The 22,956-nt window shown below is 28.7% G+C and overlaps 1 protein-coding gene across 1 annotated transcript in view; it reads left to right on the top strand.

Moving 5' to 3' along the window:
* Window positions 1–7,177, top strand: part of LOC108565713 (orexin receptor type 2-like) — an 84,923-nt gene extending 77,746 nt beyond the window's left edge. The window contains exon 7 of the mRNA XM_017925302.1: window positions 6,658–7,177. Coding sequence (XP_017780791.1) covers window positions 6,658–6,887 — 230 coding nt within the window. The 3' untranslated portion in view covers window positions 6,888–7,177. The remainder of the gene's footprint in view (window positions 1–6,657) is intronic.
* Window positions 7,178–22,956: the final 15,779 nt, after the last annotated feature.

Here is a 22,956-nt window from a genome sequence, read left to right as displayed (position 1 = left end):
AATTCTTTTAAATTTATTTTTATATTCTTTATAAGTTTCTGATTAGAATCTTTTAATATACCTCACAATACCTTTAAATACTTCACAACTCAATTCTTTTGGTCCACGGCAATCTGTTATTCTTGTTATGCCTTACACTCATATTTACAAGACAATACGAAATTATTTTGTTCTTTATCAATGAATGAATTGAAGTAACTACATGTAGTTTGCGTTTACAATACAAAATTACAAAAGTAGCATCACTGAAACTTTTGAATTAAACGTAAGATTGCCATGGAATTTTGACAGGCGTCGTCTGAAGGTTGGTACTTCCTAAATATCATATGGATTTGTGGACTAAACTATTGTGCGAGGGGTTAAATATATCATTCAACTCAAGTATACTCACTTGCATTACATTTATAATTATACTTCGATTAACGTTACCTCTGAAATCGAAGTCCTTTCATCAAACATTCAAGAAATTAAATAATGGCTGATTTTGAACAACCAGAAAAAGATTCTGTAGATATTTCAGTAAAGTCATAATTTGTTTATCCCTCCGTTGTCCAAGTGAGACCAATGAGAGATAACTTCTAATTCTAATGTTAGAATATTTGTTTCTTCCCATCGCTCACCCATATTAAGATTAATTAATGATTTTTAACACATATTTTTATCTTTCTCTACACATTTTAAATATTTTTTTGGTGCCATTTTCAATTTTGAAAATAGAACGATAATTTCCAGTTTTATGACTATATTTTGGAAATTTGTTCCGGGTTTCCGGTTCAGCAACATTTTCTATAAAATGTAGAAATATATTTTCGTGTATTTATTTTAATTAAGTCACATTTGTATTGTCTAAGCCAACGCTTATTCATACGTGGAAAAACAATGTATTCAGCTCATAAATGAAAGATAAATGGTGGCTCAGTGCATCAAATTGAATTATTGAAGATGCGAAATGTAACATCTTGAAGCATCTGTCGACGTGAAGTATTTAAAATGTAAAATTTATCGACTAGCGTGTAACAGGCATTCGAACCGCCCCATTCGAAATTTATACCTTATTACCAGTCAACTGTCATCTCCATCTTATAAACCTCGCGGCACCCTTCCAGAATCTTTCATATGGATCATCGATTGAAACGCTCCGAGTATATTTATTTATGAAAACTTTGTTTGTAGACACGTACTTCGTTATTAGATGCTATCAATAAATGAGCGGCAGTCAAAGATTTACAACGAAAAAATGGAATGGTGGAATCTGCGCTACGATTTGATGGAAAATTAATGCTCGTAACGTTTTCTGAACGACCGAGGGAGAAAGAAACTGTGTCATTACAGAAATTCCCCGACGGAATATTTCATATTTGGAATGTGTTAGCTGGTCCAAATACCTTCATAACCTTTTGTTCCACGGCAATCTGTTATTCTTGTTTGCTCTTACACTCATATTTCCAAGAAAATACAAAATTATTATATAATATCCAATAAACATACATAAAAAAATAATATATATTATTCTAAATTATTTGTTAAAATAAATTATACGTAAAAATAATTCAATTGAACAATAGGAAAAAATATCAATTTTGAAGCAAATTAATTTTACATTTTAATTTTTATACAAAATGGATAAGTTAACTAAAAATAATATTTTATTGGGCGAAAAGACCATTGTCAAAATAAATATGTTACATGTTTTGACTTTTTTTAAAACAAAAATTATAAAAGTTTCTTAAACAAAATATTGCTGAATTTGATATAAATTTTCATAAAAATACGAATACTACAAAATATAAAATTTATTAATTAATAAAGTCAACTTTCAGTAAATGAAAATTTTAGCGTCTTTTGCAAAGAATATTGTGTTAAATAATTAATGACCTTCTTTAATTATTCCCGACCTTCTTATTGTGTTTATATATATTTTTTTCGGTTTTACATATTGTATTTTGTTGAGTAATAAAGGGGTGGAAAGCTGAAAGGCGAGACGACGGAGATTGAATTATTATATTTTTAATTACAACATTCATTCTCTCTATAATTTGGTTACTAATGAAACATAAATATATTTAATGTCGTCGCACGGTATAATGTTACAGTTCCAAATATATGTTTCGCAACAAAATTAATAAGGTATTGTTATTAAAATAATTTTAATATACAGTGAATTTTAAAAGGAGACTTGATTGCGTTTCCACTTACACAACTGACAGCACTAATTCTTGACAACATCGCTATTATTTCTTAAAATATGTATACAAACATTTTTTCAGTATTTGCATGAAAATTAAAATTATGAGAAAAATAAGTAACATATTAAACAGGTTTTCATACAAACGCGGAAAAACACTAGTTTGTAATATTATTTTTTAAGTATCAGACTTGAGATGATATTCTAAACGACAAACTTACCCGAGTATATTCCACTTTGGAATAAGTCCGAAACAAAAATTGGTATACGAAGAAAGTTCGAATTCGATTTGCTTATGTCAAGTGGTGTGCCTTATGTCCTTGATCGATTAATTTGAGTAGAAGGTAGAGGCAAAGTTCATTAGACAGACATTTAGTAAACGTCAAAGCTGATGTTTTTCAAAATAGGTCCAAGTAAGGAAAGAGAAAATAAAGTTTGTTTTTTATTTATTTCATCTAATTTATTTTTATTTAAGAATTTTAGTATTACGTTTATTATGAAAAAAAATCTTTTGTATACGTCCTGTCCTATATAAGTCTAAGAATCTGGAACGGATTATGGAAATATTAGAAAAGGTTTTTAAAGTCATTTTAACTACTACTACTAACTAACATTATATGATAAAAAAGGTACTTCTTGTTTTTTTTGTGAACATTAAATAAAACTTATAGCAGTTGACATTTGTTTTTTTTTGGTAAACTTTCCCAATGGAAGTTTTACCATTCTTTTCTTCGTTTTTTAATAAATTAGTTGGTTGGTTATAGGCTTAACTTCAGTAGTAATTGATGCACTATGATTATACAATTTTCTTTCTCTGTGAATCTATAGCTGTCCTTAACACAGTCATTGCCCATCATCATGACTGGAGGTCCATATAGTAAACCTCATTTAAGTGACTGTTTATACATTCATGAACGTTGATCCTATTACTGCGAGCACTGAGGGAGCTCACAAATGCAACTTAACGTTTGCCTAAAAAATCTTTTAAAATCTTATATAATTATTTAAACTTCACATCTATGTCATAATTCTGCTGCAAATTAACAGTAAACTTGAACCCCAATTATTCTATGGACATTTAAAATATGTTTTGTTATAAAATGAAGATATTTGTGTAACAAATTATATATTTATACGTTTCTAGACAGACAATTTCAAATAATAATATATTTAGCAAACCCACAGGAATTCATTTAGAAATTTCTCAATAATTATCAAGAAAAGGGACATTTTTTATATTAATGCATATTGCTTGTTGAAGAAAATTGATTATACTTGTGTCTCGTTACAGATATATGTTTTTGTACTTAAATTGTTTTAATTAATTAATTATTGTAGTTTTATTCCGCGATAATCGACAAAATTATTAATGTCCATGAGCAATTACGATCTACAATTGCAATAACTCATTACTGACAGTATTGCTCTTTTGTCAATATGCATATCATTAGGTCGCTATATATTGAATAATTTCCAAACGGTTTAATTAACTCTGATTGTGTATTAAGCCTGATTGCATTTGAATTGGTCTTCAATCTACAGAAACCACATGTACACATTTGCATTATTTTCTTTATACATTTTTATAATTCACGAATAAATATATATATGTATTATTAATTATCTAATAAAATTTAAATGTAATACAAAAATTCGTATAAAATATATCAAAGAATAAAACATTTATTTACTTTCGACTTCTTCAATGATTTAAAAAAAAACAATTTTCTGTAAAATATTTGGAATTATATCAAATTTCAAGTAAACAACCGGTTTGAAAACTAAAATTATATATATTATATATTGCAAGTTCTTTCAATTGTTGAGTTAATTTTGTTGTATTAATTTATAGTTATAATTCATAGATATATACAGAATAACATTTTATCATATCATATTTCTTAACAAAGCAAAATGTAGTTAACATCCATATATGAATCTAATACCTTTATTAATAAATTAACTCCAGTTTTATACCTGAGCGATCGAGGTTTTTAAGACCGCACAAAAAGAGATTTGACTGAAGCCGGACTATGTGAAGTTAAGTGTATTTAAATTTGAGTGAATAAAATATGATTTTTTATGATTATGTGATAATATTTTAAAGCAAGTTATGCATATATTTGTTTGGATTTTCACAGAATTCATTGAGAATATGACTTATTGTGTAGAATCTGGTAAAGCATCATAGCGTATATTCGAACCACGTTGCTATTATTAAGTTTATTGCATCATAAATCACTACAAATCCGTCTACTTAGGAAATTAGTACATACTTATGTGCATTGCTCACTTTATCATCATACTGAAATTAATAGTACCAGCGCATCCACCAAAAAAAAACATTTTCTTGAATATAAAAGATAATAAGCAAAATTTGTTTTTCTTTTCATATTGGCATCAGGAAAACAAATCACACGATGCTCGTATAATGGTTTTGACAGAAAAATATCCCTACTATAATAATAAAGAGTAACGATTTTGTTTATACATTTCTATTAATATATATACATATTTAATTTCATTGACTAATTATTTTTTTTTAATAAGTTGATATAAATAAAACTTAAACTATTGAGAGTGAATCCTTAAAAAAAAACTATAATTTAATTAAAAGGAAAAATGTATTGTAAGTAAAATTTAATTATACGTACTTGAAAGTAATTGTCGATAAATATTGAAAATAATAAAAATTTTAACAGACAGCACAAACAATACGATAACGTCGCTCCGTAATTAGTTTTGCATAACTAACCAATATGCAAGGAAAATATGGTTGAAATGTAATTGGAAAGTTATAAAGTTTACATTAACAAGTTTTGATACTCCGGTCATTGATTTTAATTAATATTTAATGAACCCTTTCATGGCAGAATTAACAGTTTCAAGTTATATTTTTTTTTATAAAATATACTTATAAGGGACTAAACATTATCAAAATTAAGTTAGAGTTTAATTTAATTTTATACTTTATATAAAATAAATTGTTATATGGTCTATCTGTTCTAGATCTAATTAACTGTATGTACGGCCTAAAAATATAAAAAATATAACATAGATTTTTTTCTGAACATTACGTTCGAAGAACGAAGATTATTACTACATATTATATATCTCACACTTCTATACTAGAACTATACTCAACTAATACTATTTAACTAATAATGTTCTTTGCCATGCTTAACTCCTCCGAGCTAAGATTCCTCGACAACTGCATGGTGTACACTGTTGCCACCTTCCACAACCAATAAAAATAATACATTTGATTTGCAACTTCTTCCTTTCAATTCCACACAATTTTAGTCATTTTTTTAGTGAATTATTTTTGACAAACTATTTTCATGCGATTTGTTTATTAATTACATATCAACAACTTATTTAGAAATAAAAAAAAATTCTATTACTTTCGTTAATCTTTTCTTAATCTATACCATATTATCGGACATTGGACGCAATATTTTTTGTAACAATATAATTTAAGACTAATATTTAACTTTTGTTAAAATTACAATATTATTTTCAGTAAATAAAACTTTAGAGTAAATTTTTTTGCGGTTTGTGTATATAACTTTTCTTTAATATATTTGTCAATGGAAAAAGAAGTAAAGACGCAAGAAAAAATATTATACTAAACAAAATGAACTTTCTCAATAAATATCCTATTAATAAGTGTAAAAAATGTGACAAAACAATACATCATATATGGAGACTTTCGTTCATGCAGTTTCATACAGTGTGTGATATTGGCTGAACTGATTAGCTGAGGTATACAAGGTACCTATTTTAAGATTACTTCATAACATATAATAAAGTTTTGAAGTTAATACATTATGAACCATCTTTCAGACATATGAATATTTAGCTAAATTTATTGAAAATTCCTCAAGTTCTAAGATTTTTAGGATGTAATAAAACATTGATATATTTTGTGATTCCTATTAATTGATACAAGCCATCTCCCTTTTCACATAAATCTGCTGTACGTTGAAAATACTTTGCTATAAAAGTTCAGAACGTTAAACGTTATAGCCCATCCGCGACAATACTTTTGTTACAAAGGTTTATATCAGAGATATTTTCTAACGGGTTATTCAAATATTTCAATGCGATACGGGCGTCGGAACAGAGTAGTCATAAATCGCTTTCATCATTTTTCTCTCGCCCTCAAGAAGAACAGGCGTCATCCACTCGAGCAGTTCCGGAATTGGAGACCAGTTTCGTAACGCTTCCAATGCACACCCGAATTAATTCACCAACATGATTTTAGTATTTAAAATTCCCGTTTCGTCGCATTCATCTTCTCCCCTTCACACAAAAAAAAAGAATCCACTTCCTCCCGGGCAAGAACCGAAAATAAAACGAAGAGGAGAAAAAAAACGAGAATCGATTACTCATTCATTCAAGTCCGTGCTTATTTACACTTTGAGTCACTTCCGAGAGGTCCATTGTTAAAGCAGACAATTTTGTTGCAGGGAAATTCAGGAAGGAGTTCCGTCGTGCCATCGATTGCTGCTCTTCCTCGGACGGTCAGAGGTCCTACGAAATGAACAGCTTCTACTACAAGAGCCGCGGGGATTCCTCGATGATGGTGAGAAGTTCACGAAAGAGGGACGCAGAAATGCGCAAATTAAACAATTCCGATACGGAATTTATGATCCAGAGGCGAGGAACCAGGACGAGCGTCGTCAAAATCGAACTATAAATAAAAAAAAACAATGAAAGAGAAAGAGAAAATGAGGAAAACTCTCCTTAATTATTATAGAAAGGTATTTCATCGATGCACATATTCCACTCCGCTCAATCCCTTGACTATTGTTACCTTTGTACTCAACCGGGCGCAGTATTCGCAATTAAATTAACTAAATCAACCTGAATTTGAAGTTGATTCAATACAATTAAGTATGATGTATCGATCTGCTTGTTTGTCGCGCAAATTAATGGTTTCATTGACACGATCAATATTTCAAACTTAATTAATTTCCTAAAATTAATGAACGCAATTATTTCGTACTTAATCAATAATTAATATTAAGAAAAAAATACAGTTGTCGAATATAATTTATTCCCAAAGACTGTTCGATCAACAAAACCCTAATTTTCCCAAATAAATATAAATAAATATATTTATACATAAAATCGTATACATAAACAATAAAAATTTATAAAACTTAATACAATATATTAACAATAACAAATTTTAGTGCAATTACCACAAACATTGATTAAATAAACACATTAAATGGATTAAACAACAAATTAAATTCTATTTGTATGTATGAAATAGAGTTGATGGAACTGTTGAGAAATGGGAGATATTTACTTTACGTACATCTCACGTGCTTGTTTGACAATTTACTGGTTGAAGAACCGGCATTTTGTGTTGGAAGCAAAATTATGTTCGCATACCGAGTTTTCACATGCGTTCATCTTACACCCTTGTTTCACATGCGAAATTATGTACGGATACCGAGTTTACGAACATCTCACGTGCTTCTCTGGCTATTTACCTGTATGAGATCAGAAATGTTGTTCCAGGAGTTGTTTTCTCTCGTTATAAATCTCACTTGCTTATTTCGAAGTTAACCTGTTGAAGAACTGAAATTTAGTTTCAATGAGAATTTAAATTATGTTCATATATCGAATATCCCCCCGTGCTTATTGAGAACCGAAATATTGTTCGGATACCCAATTTTCAATGTCATTTACTCTCGCTGTATATTTCACATGCTTGCTTGATACTTTACCTCTTGGTGAACCGAAATGTAGTTTGAGAAGCGAAATGCGGATACCGATTTTTTCATTAATTTTTGGATTTATGTTCGGAAATTGAGGCATTCGTTTTTCCACTGTGTATCTATTTTCTACCTATTTAAATACAAGTAACATTAAGATAATATTCATATCTTTCCGCTTTTCATTTGTGCAAATTACTTTGTACAACAATGCCCGATCAGCAATAAAACGAGCATTCGGGCAAATTTACTGTTCGAAGGGGAGAAAAATACGCTTATCAAACGAAAACGTTAAATGTCGAATTATCGTGTACTGACAAAAAAAAGGCAACCATTTATAAAAATATAATCCAGCCTTTTTTTCTTTATGCACAAGATTAGAAAGTATAAAGTAGATACGTACTGTGATTTCACTGTGCTTGGCTCTAAATTACGAGATGTATAAATAAATTTCGGGAAACGAAAATACGCTTGTATTTTGTATATCGTTCAGATTTTTGTATATTTTTTTAATTGTATATCTTCAAAGTAATTCTTAATTACCGGATGTAATCTGCAGAGGCGTATCAACGTGTTTGTTGTACTGCGGAAGGACGATGGCTTTGCTAGATACTAAAGATTCTCCCTAATTCTTGCACAAAGGGCGTCTCCTAAATTGTATATTATGCAAATACATTCTCGAATTATTTCGTGTTTGTTTAAGACTGGCTTTGGAAGATTAGAATCTTTTAATTGTTTTTTTAATAAAAAGGTTTAATTAGATTTAGCTAAAGCTATGTTTAGATCTGATTGTGCTAAAATGCATTGCTTCGGCTCTTATCGTTCTTAGCTATTTAAATAGACCAGGTGTTTGCACGATTTATACTACCATTGAATACAAGTAATGAGACAAATAGTTGGAATTAAGTGTAAAACTGTAAGAAATTAGATAAAGGTTAACATATAAAATAGCAACGACCCTGTTTAATTATACCAGTTAAGCATGAATAAGTCAGACATTTTTATTGTAAATATTTAATTAAATTTATAATATATAAATTATATTTAAATATTTCTAAATCTATGTATTATAGTATAATCTTCCACTTGGGCCCAAATAAAATGGTAACTGATTTAATTTGAATTATTTGAATAAATACTTATTAAAAAATACATATTATTTCATAATTTTATAAATAATTTAATTGTCTAACATATTCAAATCATTTAGAATCGTAGAATTTATTCATTAATATTTACTTTACTTTAAATATACATTTTTTATTTTATGTTAGAATTTACTTTTTTTTTCTTATGTATTAATGTTTGGCCAATAAATTATTATTATTATTATTAATTTTTAAAATAAAAATTTGAAAATATAATCATTGCTATATGATAAATAAATTATTGTCCTACATAAAATGCTCAATCTTTACATAGGGCTTCTTGTTGAGAAACAAATGATTATATATCAATAATTATTTTATTGCATAGATTTGCACTACACATCAAGGAAAGATATCATTTCTGTTATAGGTTGTATAGTTTTTATTTATTAATAATATTGGGTGATGTAAAAAGTTCTGAAAGTTTTGTCCCATACATCGAGCTTCTTCTTGAGACCAGCCTTATGCAAATGTTCCATACGGTTTACTTGCTAATCTTCAATTCCTGGGCAATAGAATTAGTGCTCGCAAGCTAACTAGACGATTTCCATGATTTTATCAACATTTTCAACCAGAGAGTGTCTCATCTTCGACGATCATATTACCAGAATGGAATCAACGCTGTTGCATTCGATACTGTATTGGGTCTATAAAGAACACATTTTTTTTGGCTGCCTGCTCCTCTTTTCCCTTTGGTCGTAGTGGTACTGAGGAATGTATAAAATTTTCTCTTTTTTACCTCAATTTTTGGAACGCTCTAATACACAATTGGATTCAGTAATTACAAAACTCTCAAAAAAACTTTATTAAAGCATTATGACTCCTTTAATTTGCAGTATAGAATGACAAGATGCAACGTATACATCGTGAGATATGGTTCACTAAAGCCATCTAACGAAAAACGCTAAAAACTTTTTACTTTACCCAATATTTCAAATTTTATTAATTTAAATTAAATTGTTCTGTCACAAAATAATTAAAATGATATAAATAATATTTTATACATAATACTTCTTAATTAGAGCAATATAATCGTTATAATCAATCAATTATAAATAGTAATATAATCAATAGTAAATAAAAATATTTTTCAATTATTAATAATCTTGAAGTAATTATTGTAATTAATATAAATAGTTTTAAATCAAAATTATTATTATTATTAATTGAATTTGGTGCACATATACTTCCTAATTTAATAGAAATAAATTGTAAATAAACAAATTTAATAAATACACGTAATATACTAAATTAAATAATGTAAATATGCCTAAAAAAATGAAATAACTTTAGACAAATTAAATTCAAATATAATTTATGAAAATTAGTTAGATTTCAGCTGTAAACATTTACAGTTACTAATCGAGTTGTAACTGTAAATACACAACGAATAGGACGAGTTCCACAAAATTACATTGTTAAACGAAACTTCTTATGCCCAGTACCTTTGTCAAGTAAATGAAAAGATTTTTTTTTATCGAACAAAGAAAAGTTTTTATTAAATAATCAGTCAATTTACATACAAAGTGAAAATACATTTTAAAATATCAGTATAAAGTTGTTTCTTCTCTCTTTCATTTCAAAATTTCTTAAGCAGAGTTATAGCCTTTAACACTACTTAGTAATAAACCTTAAAAGAAAAAACGTTTTTATTATTATTTAAACACTTATTTAAATCATTGTTTGTTAACATTTTTGGCACAGAAATTTCTTTAATTTTGTCATCATTGTCTTTCTAACAAGATTTTCTAAATCTTCAACTAAAAACAATCATCTGCATTCAATAAATTTCTAAAATCTGGATATATATATTTAATTCTTTGTAGGATAATTATCGGGCTTTGGCTTTAAATTGGATTCTTTTTTTTAGTTAAATGAGGTTTTCAATTGCGGACTTCGTTATATCGAAGCTTTGTTATCAGAGATAACGATTAACGAGATTATCGAACGAGATTAACGAAATGATTGTAATTGTTATTGTAAGATTAATATTTTAGATTTATCATTTCTGAAAACAAATCAAATCCATAATCAATGGCATCATTAGGTTCTTTTCCTTTCAGTAATTAGTGCAAAAACAAATTTCGAACTCTTCATTATAAAGGTTCTTTTAATAAAAATAAAAATTAAATGAAAACTTTTCTTTATACTTGGGAAATGAGGGCAATTTTTCAATATGAACTCTTCGACGTTTTAATTTGTTATTTTTTTTACTTCCTGTCACGTTATTGTGACTCATACTAACGAGGTACATTTGCTTCAATATAAGCAATAATATTTCGTCAAAAATTTCAAGTAAATTATTAATTTATGTATCTCAAATATAGAATAGATTTATTCCTCAATAGAGACAATGTACTGTACTTTTGGACCATAAAATACATCGGAAGATAAGACGCACCCCAAATTTATGGAACGATTATTACAAAAAAACAGTACATTTGAACCATAAGACGCAATCCAATTTTTAATTGATTTGTTTGTCTTATAGTTCGAAAAATACGGTAATTTATATAACTTTACTTAAATTTCTTTGAATTATACTATTGACAATTAATAAATAAACAATTGTTTATAATAAATATATTTGTGTGTAAAAATTAAGTAAAATAATTGATAGAAAGTAAAAGAATTTAATATAATTAATTAGAATTATTAATTCAATTGCGAATATGTCAAGAAATGTAAACAATTTGAAAAATGTAAAGTTAAAAAGTACAATGGTTAACTTAAACTTTGGGATCGATATGCACTGAAATGGGTCTGAAAAAAGGGAAACATACAACAAACTTATATTTGCAAATACATGATAATTGAAACATATAGAAATACCTCGGATAGTGCCGCTTCGATCAGTCCAGATTCACTATAGGCCGTAGTGAACATTTCAAAACAAATTTTAAATATAAGCAAGGTAGATATTTTGTTTATATACATAAATAATTAAATTGTTATATAGTATAATTCTCTTTTGATGCTGTTTATTTCTATGTTATTTTATTCCTCTATTAGTTCAGTTTTAAACAGTCCGGGATTGGTGAATTACCGTCACTATGCAAGGTTTTTCTGTGTATAATCTGTGTACATATTTGAATAATTAAATAATCCATTTTGCACTCAATATTATAATCAACATAATTATCATTAACCATTCAACGGTTTTGGTTTATTATTAATATAAATGGAATTGTAGCGAGAAGTAGTTATTACATGGAATTTGTTGGAACGTCGTAAAAGATAGCAAAGAAAATCCCGGTATCATTTCGTGGACCTAATATATATAAGAGAGGGAACAAATGCGGGGCCAATCCTATTTCAGGATGCGGTCTCTGGGCATTACCTCATCTCATTCAGTATACTGTTTCCCGATTATTTATGGTTTCTTTTGTGTCCGAAGAGCATCCATATTTATTATGTGACCAAAAGCGAAAATGGCATGAAAAAAGAACAGTTAAATTGTCACTACAAACATAGATGATGTTATTACATAAGTAACTTAAATTTATAATAAAACTCAAGTTTTATTACAAATTTAATTTAATTTCTTTGTACTGAAGTATTATTTAATTTAATAAACTCATTTATTTTGTATATATGTGTAAATAAATATATTATGTAAATGATTCAGATAAGAACGAATTGTAGTTATTAATGCTTAGAGAGTTATATAAGAATGGGGTCTCAGAGTCTCCAGATTATGTTGATGGAAAATAATCGTCCCTTGTCGGATGTTAAATACTCTCTCTATTCTCAAAGTCATATCTTCAGATCATCATACAAAATTCCTAGTTTTATATTTTATTTCTTTTGTAACTCTATACACTTTCATAAACTGGATTTTTTTTTCTTTGGTAATTGTCACAGCTCCGGGAATTACAACTGAAAAGAAAAGTTTAGCTTTCTGTAATTAAGTTTCTCGGAATGTGATAATTTTATTTATTTGAAGGCAGAAAATACAACACGAAATATAATCATTTCTTTACGTAAAAATTGAGATATTTAATATATTTTATTAGATATATTTGGTCTCCGTTTAATTAGTTAAAAATCTCAACATCTCAAGATTTAGTAATTAATATTAGTGACAGATTATGATGATAATTCAAAATAATAAATACAACAATACTTCACTAGAGCACGATTTGAAAGCAACACGGACTATGCGAGGTATTATTGTATACTATTATTTTTGTATGTAATTATTTAATAATTTGTAGTTAACTTAATTATAAATTTGAAAAAAGCTATACTTTTCAATTATTACATATAAATACATATATTTATTGTTTTTTTTTTGTATGAAATTCTGCTTTAGACAATTTTAACTTATATACGAAGTTCACAAACGTGTTTTAATCTTTTACCATATAAAATCAGTAAACTTGTAAAGAATTTTATGGGACTTTATAACTGTATTTTTTTTGTATAGAAAGTATATTGTATTTTCTGCTCTATTTTTTATGGATATTTTATAAACAAAATAAAGAGAAGGGCTAAAAGCTATTGATTTTGCGTTAAGTTATATTAGGAAGAAAAGAGAAAATATTGATTCATTTGAGGATTACGATGAGAGTAGAGTATTTATCATCGCCGCGGGCCGCATCCATTTAGATACTTTGGCTTATAGAGCTTAGAGATCCCTGAAAATGCTGTATTTCAGATTTGTAAATATTATTTTTTCGAAATGCTCAATGGATGTACACTAATTGCTACATGAAAGCAGTCCAGAGGTACAATAATTACTACTCATATCCATTTGGGCTTAACGTCACCACTAGCTGATTTACGTGCATTTCATGAATTCCATTCCGGTAATGTGTCTGTTAGATAACCTGGACTTAATTAAATGCAACACATTTTATTTACGATATGAAATTCAACTTTTTTGTAATATTTTAGTGTACTTTTAGATAACACGAATACAGGGTATACTTATGGTAATCATATTTTTTTAATTAGCTCAACGACACTTTATTTTAGTATAATAAAATCCAAATTATGTAACACTTAAATGAAATATAAGTATGAATAGAATATTTGTGGAATTATTATTATTTTATTCTACCCTACACCAAATTTTTTTTTTTTTAGATATTATAACTACAAAGGTAAGCAATTGATAATTTAATTTTAATTTTTATTAATAGTCGAGTATACATTTTGTCAATTTTTCTTCATTATTAATTTTCATTTATTGTATAATTATATAATATTGCTTGAGGCAGGCTGACGCTGTCAAATTCAAAGGATTGTGTATGGTTTAAATAGACGGTAGCGCGTCTCATCTAAATTGGTTAGTGAGGGGTTTCTGAACATGAGTAGAAGACGATTGCATGCAGCCCGGTTTTACCTCGGGATACTCTCGCTGGGAGATCCTCCGTGCATGGTCTGAATGTGCGGAGTCGTAGCCTTTTAACAACTCCCATGCATAACATGGAGGTCTTCAAGCTGAGCTTTACATACTGTGTCGTCGGTGGCATTAACACCGCTACCTTGGCGTCACGGTGCGTAATATAAACAGCAAGTATACTTTAGAGCCAGCAGTAGTGTCCATGTCGTGTGGTCTCGGTCATTGGTTTGTCAAACCTGTATGAAGTTTTTTTTTTGTATTCCATTTTTGTTTGTTTGCTTGGTTATTTGTTAGTTTCTCAATTCTCGATGATTTAATGCAGCTGGTATTCTTTTATATATTTAATATTTTTGTGATTATATATTTTTCTATATATTTATATAAGTTTTACCGTGTTTATTTATTATAATTTCATTTACTTTTTATTTATGAGCTAATTGTGCATGCTCAGAGAAATTGTGTACTTTTTATTCGAGACCGAAGGAAGATGGATTGATGTTTATTATTTTTGAATTGGAAAAACTGATTCGATTCTTTTTGGCAAAAGTACTTATTGTTAATTTGTTTTATTTTCTTTTGTATTCCGTTTTTTGGCCAATAAATTTGATTATTATTATATTAAGTTTATAACTTTACTAACTGTATATGTTTATTGACTAATAGTTAAAGCAATTGGCGGCAAATAAAAAAAAATCAGATTTTTTAGGCGTAGGAGATAGGCCATTGGTAGATTCGCGGTACTTCTTCAAGCTGTGCCACTTTATCTGCAGTCTGTCTTTAACACTCGCTTTTTCTCTCGACTCTGCTTCACACCTCACTCACCATATCAAGGAACTCTATTATTTGCACGCCAGCTATTGCACTGCGTCTCAGGAGATTGTCCTATATGCGCTGCGACCTTCCAAATATGAACAAAGTACAATATTTGATGACTTTCTTTGGCTTCATTTCTGTGCTTGAAATTTGTTGCTTTCAGTTTCCTCCTCCTAGTCATTAATACCGATGCAGGATGTTGACGGTGTCACATTTGCTCTTTCAGTTTTCCACGCTGTTGAGCAACCTGAACTATTAAAAGGTAAGAATGTATTTGTCGAATCGTCATGTTTACTTTTGAGGGCGGCGGTTGAGAAGTCATTGTTACAATAAACCACCAACAATATTCCAATAATATATCCAGTAATCTCAGGGCTAGTAATAGAAGTCAGCTTTGTTTCACAGCGATGGCGATCCAGTTCTCTCCATCTCTTAAACTCAATGCTCTCCATCTGAATGCTGAATTCTGAATACCAATCAATCCCCACTGATCAACTGGCTGAAGTGTTCCACTCCCACTCGTCCGGCGAATGCCCTAAAGTCCCCGAAGATGTGCTGACCCGGTCATACAAAGATATTGGTCCTCGTTCTCCAAAGTTCTGACAATCATATTTGACCAGATGTGGTTGAATCTCTGCACATGTCGACTACTTTCTTTGGTCAGCTGCTCTTGTTTTACGTACTCCGACATATTTTTATGAACACCCATGTCGATCAAATAACAAAAAAATACCAATAAAACTAAAATTATGTAATGCTAACATAAACAGGATTTAATACATTAATTAATATCGACATAAAATGAATTATATAATAATATTCTAGTGTATAAAGTTAACATCTCTGTGATATTTTTATTTAAGAATTATAAAAATTGTGTACAGGTATATGTGTAAAATGTAATCACAAAAAGATTAACTTTTTGTTTTCTCATACTTCGTTCCTCCATATTTACTTTGCAATTTGCTAGGAAAGGTAATAATTAAATTTTAATTCTAATTAAGATAAATGTTTGCACAATGTATACTTACTCGTAGTGTTCAACAAATATTATTTAAGTGGTAATAAATTTCATATTAGGTAATTGTTTTATGAAACAAATTAATTAAGATATAAAGTGTATATATTTATATTATATTTATTTGTAGAATTGCAAAATTAACACAGAATGTTTGAAATAAATTTAGAAAAAATAGATAAATACACAAAAATATCCATGAAAATAAATTAAAAAAAAATATAATTAAATTATATACATAATTAATAAGTTCTAAAAGAATCCAAATAATTATTTTTTCTATTATATTGTAATAATAAATCTTTACATAATTGAAGTAATATTTAAATATCATAATAATAAAATTCTTATGTAATTTTTCTCTATTATTCACATATAAATCTCGAGTAAGAAAGGTAAGATATTATGAGATTTTTTTAAAATTATTCATTATCATAAATGCGTCTATAACAAATATATAGTAAAACCATTTCAAGTCATTGTCCTCATCCACTAACAAATTGCTATTAAATGCACTTCGTTGTCTCTCTATTATGAAGCTCCGCTTCAGCCGACAAGCATTAACTGGATTCGCAATATTGAATTGCGACTGTTCCCTTTGCTCTGTTCGTCTCTCCAACTTTGGTTTACAATTATTTCGCTTCTCGGGAGAAAAAGGAAAATTCCAGTAAGTAATATCTCCAGTTGGACTTGAAATTCAATTAAGCGCTTCAGAGAATATCAATTATATATACATACAAAAAAAACCTATTTCTTTTGTTATCGACATTATGTCAAGGCTTGGCAAAGTTGCGAACGCTTAAAAAAAAGAAATTATAGCATAGTAATAATAACGATTAAACGGTAAAGTTATTTCGCTTTACAACTCTGTTTTAGTTCATATGACATAACTGAGTGCGACGAATGGAAATATTATCTATGTTATAATGTAAAACATGGAATTTCGCGGAATGACGTATATTAAAAAAGGGTTCGAAATTCCGACGAAATTATTACATGAACACGTCAATTAACTTTTTGTTTTCATTCTTTCTTTCGTGTGAAATTTGCTCATTCACATCGGCATTGTTGAATGCAGGATTCATTCAACAATATATTAAATGACACACGTTTTTTTTACCACATATCCATATCTATTTTAGTTGACAAATTGTTATAGTAAAACACTTTATACATAGTTTAATATCTGCCTTAATAAATAAAACTGTGATGCGACATCATTTCCCAAGCTACAAAAGACGCGTAAGGCTTTGCATTCTCTTGATGGAATACGATTTCTTTGGGATTTGACAAATTTTTTCGTTTTTCTTTGATTGATTTCTCCAGTTTTATGAGTTGTTGACAGTAAACATCTGAATTGATCATTGTGTTCCTTAGAAGCAGCACCTTTGAAATTTTACCAAATTGAGAACATGATATTTTTTTGATAAAATTCAGTTTTCGATGTTTATTCGTTTTGTTATTTCAATTTCAATTCACGCGGAATCAAAATTTACATCAATGACATTTTAAGTCATTTTGTGTTATTCATTTAACATTTCTGTAATTTCTCGCACAATTAAATGACGATCCGATTCAATTATGACTTTGATTTGATCAACTTCAGTAGGTTTACCAGAACGATAGTAAAGTTTGAGTGAAAAAATCTTCAGAATGGAATTTAAACTAATTATGTGCGTTATGTTAATCAATTATCACCATACACTTTGTAAGCCTCAGAGGCATTTGTAGTTGGGAATGATCTTCTCCTTCATCAAGTTGTTATTCTTCCAAACAAAGACAAGATAATAAGTAGAATTTATGTTTTCTATATTCTGTAACTTATTAATATTTTGTCATAATATATTATATACATATAAATATAAAAACTTTAGGATTAATATTATATTACAATTATTTAATTACAAAGATTGAAATATATTATTGTTTTCGAAAGCTGAGGTATAAACTTTTTCGATACTTTAACAGCATCAGTGAATGGTGAACTAAAGCACATTGAAATGTGTAACACGTAGATGTGCTAATACCCAGGAATTACTATCGATTTTCATATTTGCTATATGTTTTTTTAACACGCATATGAGGTCTGTTCCGCATTGAAGATAAACATAAAAATAGAATTATTTTTGTACATCGTACAGTGCGAATAATGGGTTTTATCAATATCCCTGTTTGAAAGCGGACTAAGCGAGGAACTAAATACATAAAAAAAGAATAAACCACACAAAAAGAGATTTGTATAAAGGAAAAGGCTATTATTTATGATATTAATATTTTGCTTAATTAAAATTGGTTTATTTTGAAATTTTAAAACCGGACTATAATGAATCTAGACTGATCGAAGTATCCAAAACACCGAATAAATAGCAATTTTTTCAAACACTTTAATGTGAAACTACTGCACTTCTTGTCAAGCCCTTACGATCTTGTTAAACCGAGAACTAATTAAATATGTGTTTAATTTTGTAGCTGTAACACTGAGGGTATGTAGTACTTGTGATATAGTTAAGGCAACTTGTGATATACTATAATAATTCAGATGTTTACTGAAATCTCCGTGGCGTGTATTCGTCCTCGGGCTTTCGAGGGGACAAGTTGGAATCCAGCGGGGGATCGTGCAATTGAATAAGCAAACTGCTCCCCATCCAGTTGGGGCATGTGCTTAGGGTGTTGTAGCATTTTCTTTGGCCGTTTAAGCGCAAGATAAACTTCAAGTACACCGGAATCCTAATTGGAATTATTACTGGGGAACGGTTAAATAACGTTTCAATCAATATATGACGATTAGGATCGATGTACGCGTTCACAACATACCCTATTTTTCTTTATTTCCGCTTTGAAAACGTTTCAAAGGCATGCGAAAATTGAATCTGTAATGCAGCAAGATTCCGCATATCCGCATCTCTTTTTGTGGCGGCCCACGTTTACAGAATTTGAATACCAAATATATCCGCATGAAATATGAAATATCGGGGTCTTCGATGGAGTCCCATTGTTGCCGCTCTCAGTCAACTTTCATTGCATATTCATGTTCAGAGTCCTTAAGGTCTACACCTTTTACAGTAAAACAGTACAAGGATTTGAGCATATTTTCCATTATTACTAGCACCTAAAACTTATGCAACTACAGAATAATATTTAGTTTATACAAATTTACCTACAAAACATGAATTCCATCTAAGTCATAGGAATCGACTCTTTTATTAATGAAAAAAATATTAAAAAAAAATCAATGGAAATTTAAATAAATGGACAGAAAGAACTTTGGCACAAATTAAATCCAATATAAATAAAAATAATTCATGTTTGACTAATTTAACACTACCTCCGATAACGAAGCTTTGATATAGTAATTTCGTGGACAGCATTTAAATCGTTAATCGAGGTATGATTCTATATTGTAAAAAAATATTTGAAAATTATATGATTTTAATTTAATAATACAAATTTTCATCGAATATGTTTTACTAGCAATATTATTTCTTTTTATTGCCGATAATAAAATTGTGCATCGTCGCTGATGTATGATTTGAAACGTTTACGTCTTTATTATATTGTGAGAAATCGTAAAAAGTAAATCAAAACTGATCAGAGAGAGAAATGTTTAAAGGAAATTACGACGACTATAAAAGAAACGTTTTACTTTGCTCGGCCCTGAAAGTAATGCCACACAGCAAATTGCCCCTTGAAATTTCATTTGGAAGGTTGCACGATCCAATACATTGAGGAAACCTGTTTTTCTGTGTATAGAATTATACTTTAATTCAATTAGCGTAAAGGAATTTCATATTTCCAATGTAAAGAATATATTATTTTGTAATATATTATTTAGAATGATTACTTGAAAATGATAATTCTTGTATTAAGAAATTTAAGACATTGAATTTACAAATAATATGCTTATATTTCCATTATTCACTTTGTGTGTGTTATCTTTAACACTGTCATTGTCCATCGACTTGGCTGAAGTCCATATGCTAAACTAAACTATTTAAGTGGATTAAAACTCTTTTATAACAAAATAAATATTCGGGGGACGTATACAATTGCACCGGGGGTCGAATGTGGCACGCGGGCCGTAGGATTGATTGTTTTTAGATATAAATTAAAAATGGACATCTGATAACATTTTCATCTGATTTCGAGGTTATCATTAATTTTGTAGATTCTCAAGGCGAATAGATCAGATGTATAGCAACATCTGAAATTTTATTATAAAAAATTTGTTAAGGAAACTTAATCTATTCAGAATTGGACTGAACTGAATTGAATGTTAGATGAAGAAAAAAAAATGTGTAATTTAAATATGTAAAGTAACACTTACCTAAACTTGTTCTAACTAAAAACTTTGAGAGTGAAGATCGAACAAGAAAATCAGAGCAGAATAATTGTTCTAATGGAATGATATTTTTTATGTCGTGTAACTTTATATACCATCTGTTCGTCAATGTAAACATTGAGTAAATTTGAATCTATGACCGCTGGTACGTGGGTAAGGGATAGGTAAAGGAATGATTTAAATAAAACTTTGTTTTATTACATTCGTGTGTCTACAGTCACACCTCGAAGAACGTTTCCTCAGATAACGAAGCTTCAATTTAAAGAAATACGTAATTTGAAACTACATTTAGCTTAACTAATATTGAAGTGTAAAGCTTTTGTTTTTTTTTTTATAAATTTCTACAAATTACATTTGAAATAATTAATATTGTAAAACCTGGATTCTCAAACATAGTACGTTCGAAAATTGAAATAATTTTCCAAAAAAAAAAATAAATATTGTAAAACCTGGATTCTCAAACATAGTACGTTCGAAAATTGAAAAAATTTTCCCAAAAAAATAAATAAATCTTGAAGCCATGTCGATTGTTTATTAAAACCTCTGTAATAGTAATACCTATTAAACAAAACAATAAAATCTTCAATTATGAAACAAAAATAATAACATTTATTGCAACAACTCTAAAATTACATCAATATACACAACAAATAGATAAATCATAGACAAAAATGTAACTTCACTTTTTGTATATGAAAGATAGTTGATGTCATAAGTGAAGGTAAGTTAACATTTGAAGAACCGAAATTGTGTTCGGAAACGCGTTTTGTTTTGAATTTGTATACGAGAAGCAGTGTTTTACCACATTTTATCAAATAACTATAGCAATACTTCTCTTAGTAAGGGTATTCGTTGCATATCCCGGTCTGTTTGAAAGTGAATTCATCGTGGACTTTAATACCGCATAAAGATATATTGCACAATACAATTTTGTTAACTAAACGAAGCCGCACTATGCGAGGTAATACTACATTAAGAAACGATATTTCAGGAAATGTATACATATAATATTTCTATTATAATCGTTAACAAAACATATAATTGACAGTAATTATAACACAATCATTCTAGTGGCATACATTATTTAAGTTTTTTTTAGAACAATACTGATCTGTAATAAAAATATAAAAAAACACTGATTTTATTATATCATTCTTAAGTTTTTTATTATTTTATATGATTCAATTTCAAACTCCTTAATTAATAGTATTATTATGAATACTTATTACTTATTATTTTCTAGATCGAAATTTCCAACATAAAAAAGTAATGTTACTAACAAAAAAATATTGTACTAGTTTTACAAAATACTTCAAAAGAAAATAAATACATTAAGTTATTGACCTACCTAAAATTTTATTATTGTTTTCCATAATTTTATAACAAATATAGATTTAAACATAACTAGACTGTATTAAATAAATGTATATGTAACTTACGTTATGATTCATTGTGCATATAAAATAAACTGTATGTTTGCATAATTGAAGCTACATGTTCATCCATGGATAATGGAAATGATTGGCTGCACACCTGTAACGAATTGATGACCACGAAAAATGGCGTTAAGCCCAAAACCCCTTCGATTCAAATACGAAGACTCATAAATAATACATAACGTTTTATCCAATCGAACGACCGAATTATGGACAATAATGTGTTCCCAGGAAACCCATTGGAATACAGCCAAAATCTGGATCGTTGCGATTTTTAAATAAAGTAACTCACGTTACGCGCACTTTAACTACCATAATTTTGTTCACGTAGGGTCAATTTAAAATGAGATTATCCAGTCCGTAGCTACATTTAAATATAAATCAACATACTGACTGACCTTTTCTAATTCAATTTACACACCGATTAACAAGTGCAAACTCCAGAATTAAGCTTACCTCAAAAAAAAATATCTTTTTTTCTTCCTACAATAATGTATTAACATTACGGTATTGTTGATGAGTTGCGAATCGACGGCTATAAAAACATTTATATTTTTTTCCGTTTTTAATTAAAACAATTCCTGCGCTATTGTTCCAATTCCTATTTGGGAATCGCCCTTTAATAATGGACGCACGTATAATTTAATTTGCAAAACGGCACGGCCCGTAACGAAACAAGGCGCACCATCAATTGTTTCTGTATTTTTTAGCGCTTTTGTTTCCATGCTGATTGAATCTGTTATTTTTATTTTATATCTGTTTTTTTTGTTGTTGTCGGAGTGACGGATGAAATAATAAAAGAAAAATTAAGGGGTTTCCATTATGCGACGCAAGGTTAAAAGGGCGATCGAAATAAACAAAAAAAAATGTTTTGAAGTGAGAAAAATTCGATTTGGGCAGCTGCTCAAATAATGCATTCAAATGTAGAGGATTAA

This window comes from Nicrophorus vespilloides, unplaced genomic scaffold (genome assembly GCF_001412225.1).
Source record: "Nicrophorus vespilloides isolate i.1.1-1 unplaced genomic scaffold, Nicve_v1.0, whole genome shotgun sequence".
NCBI lineage: Eukaryota > Metazoa > Arthropoda > Insecta > Coleoptera > Silphidae > Nicrophorus > Nicrophorus vespilloides.
Note: the sequence above shows the minus strand (reverse complement) of the source record. Positions and strands in the feature narration are given on the sequence as shown.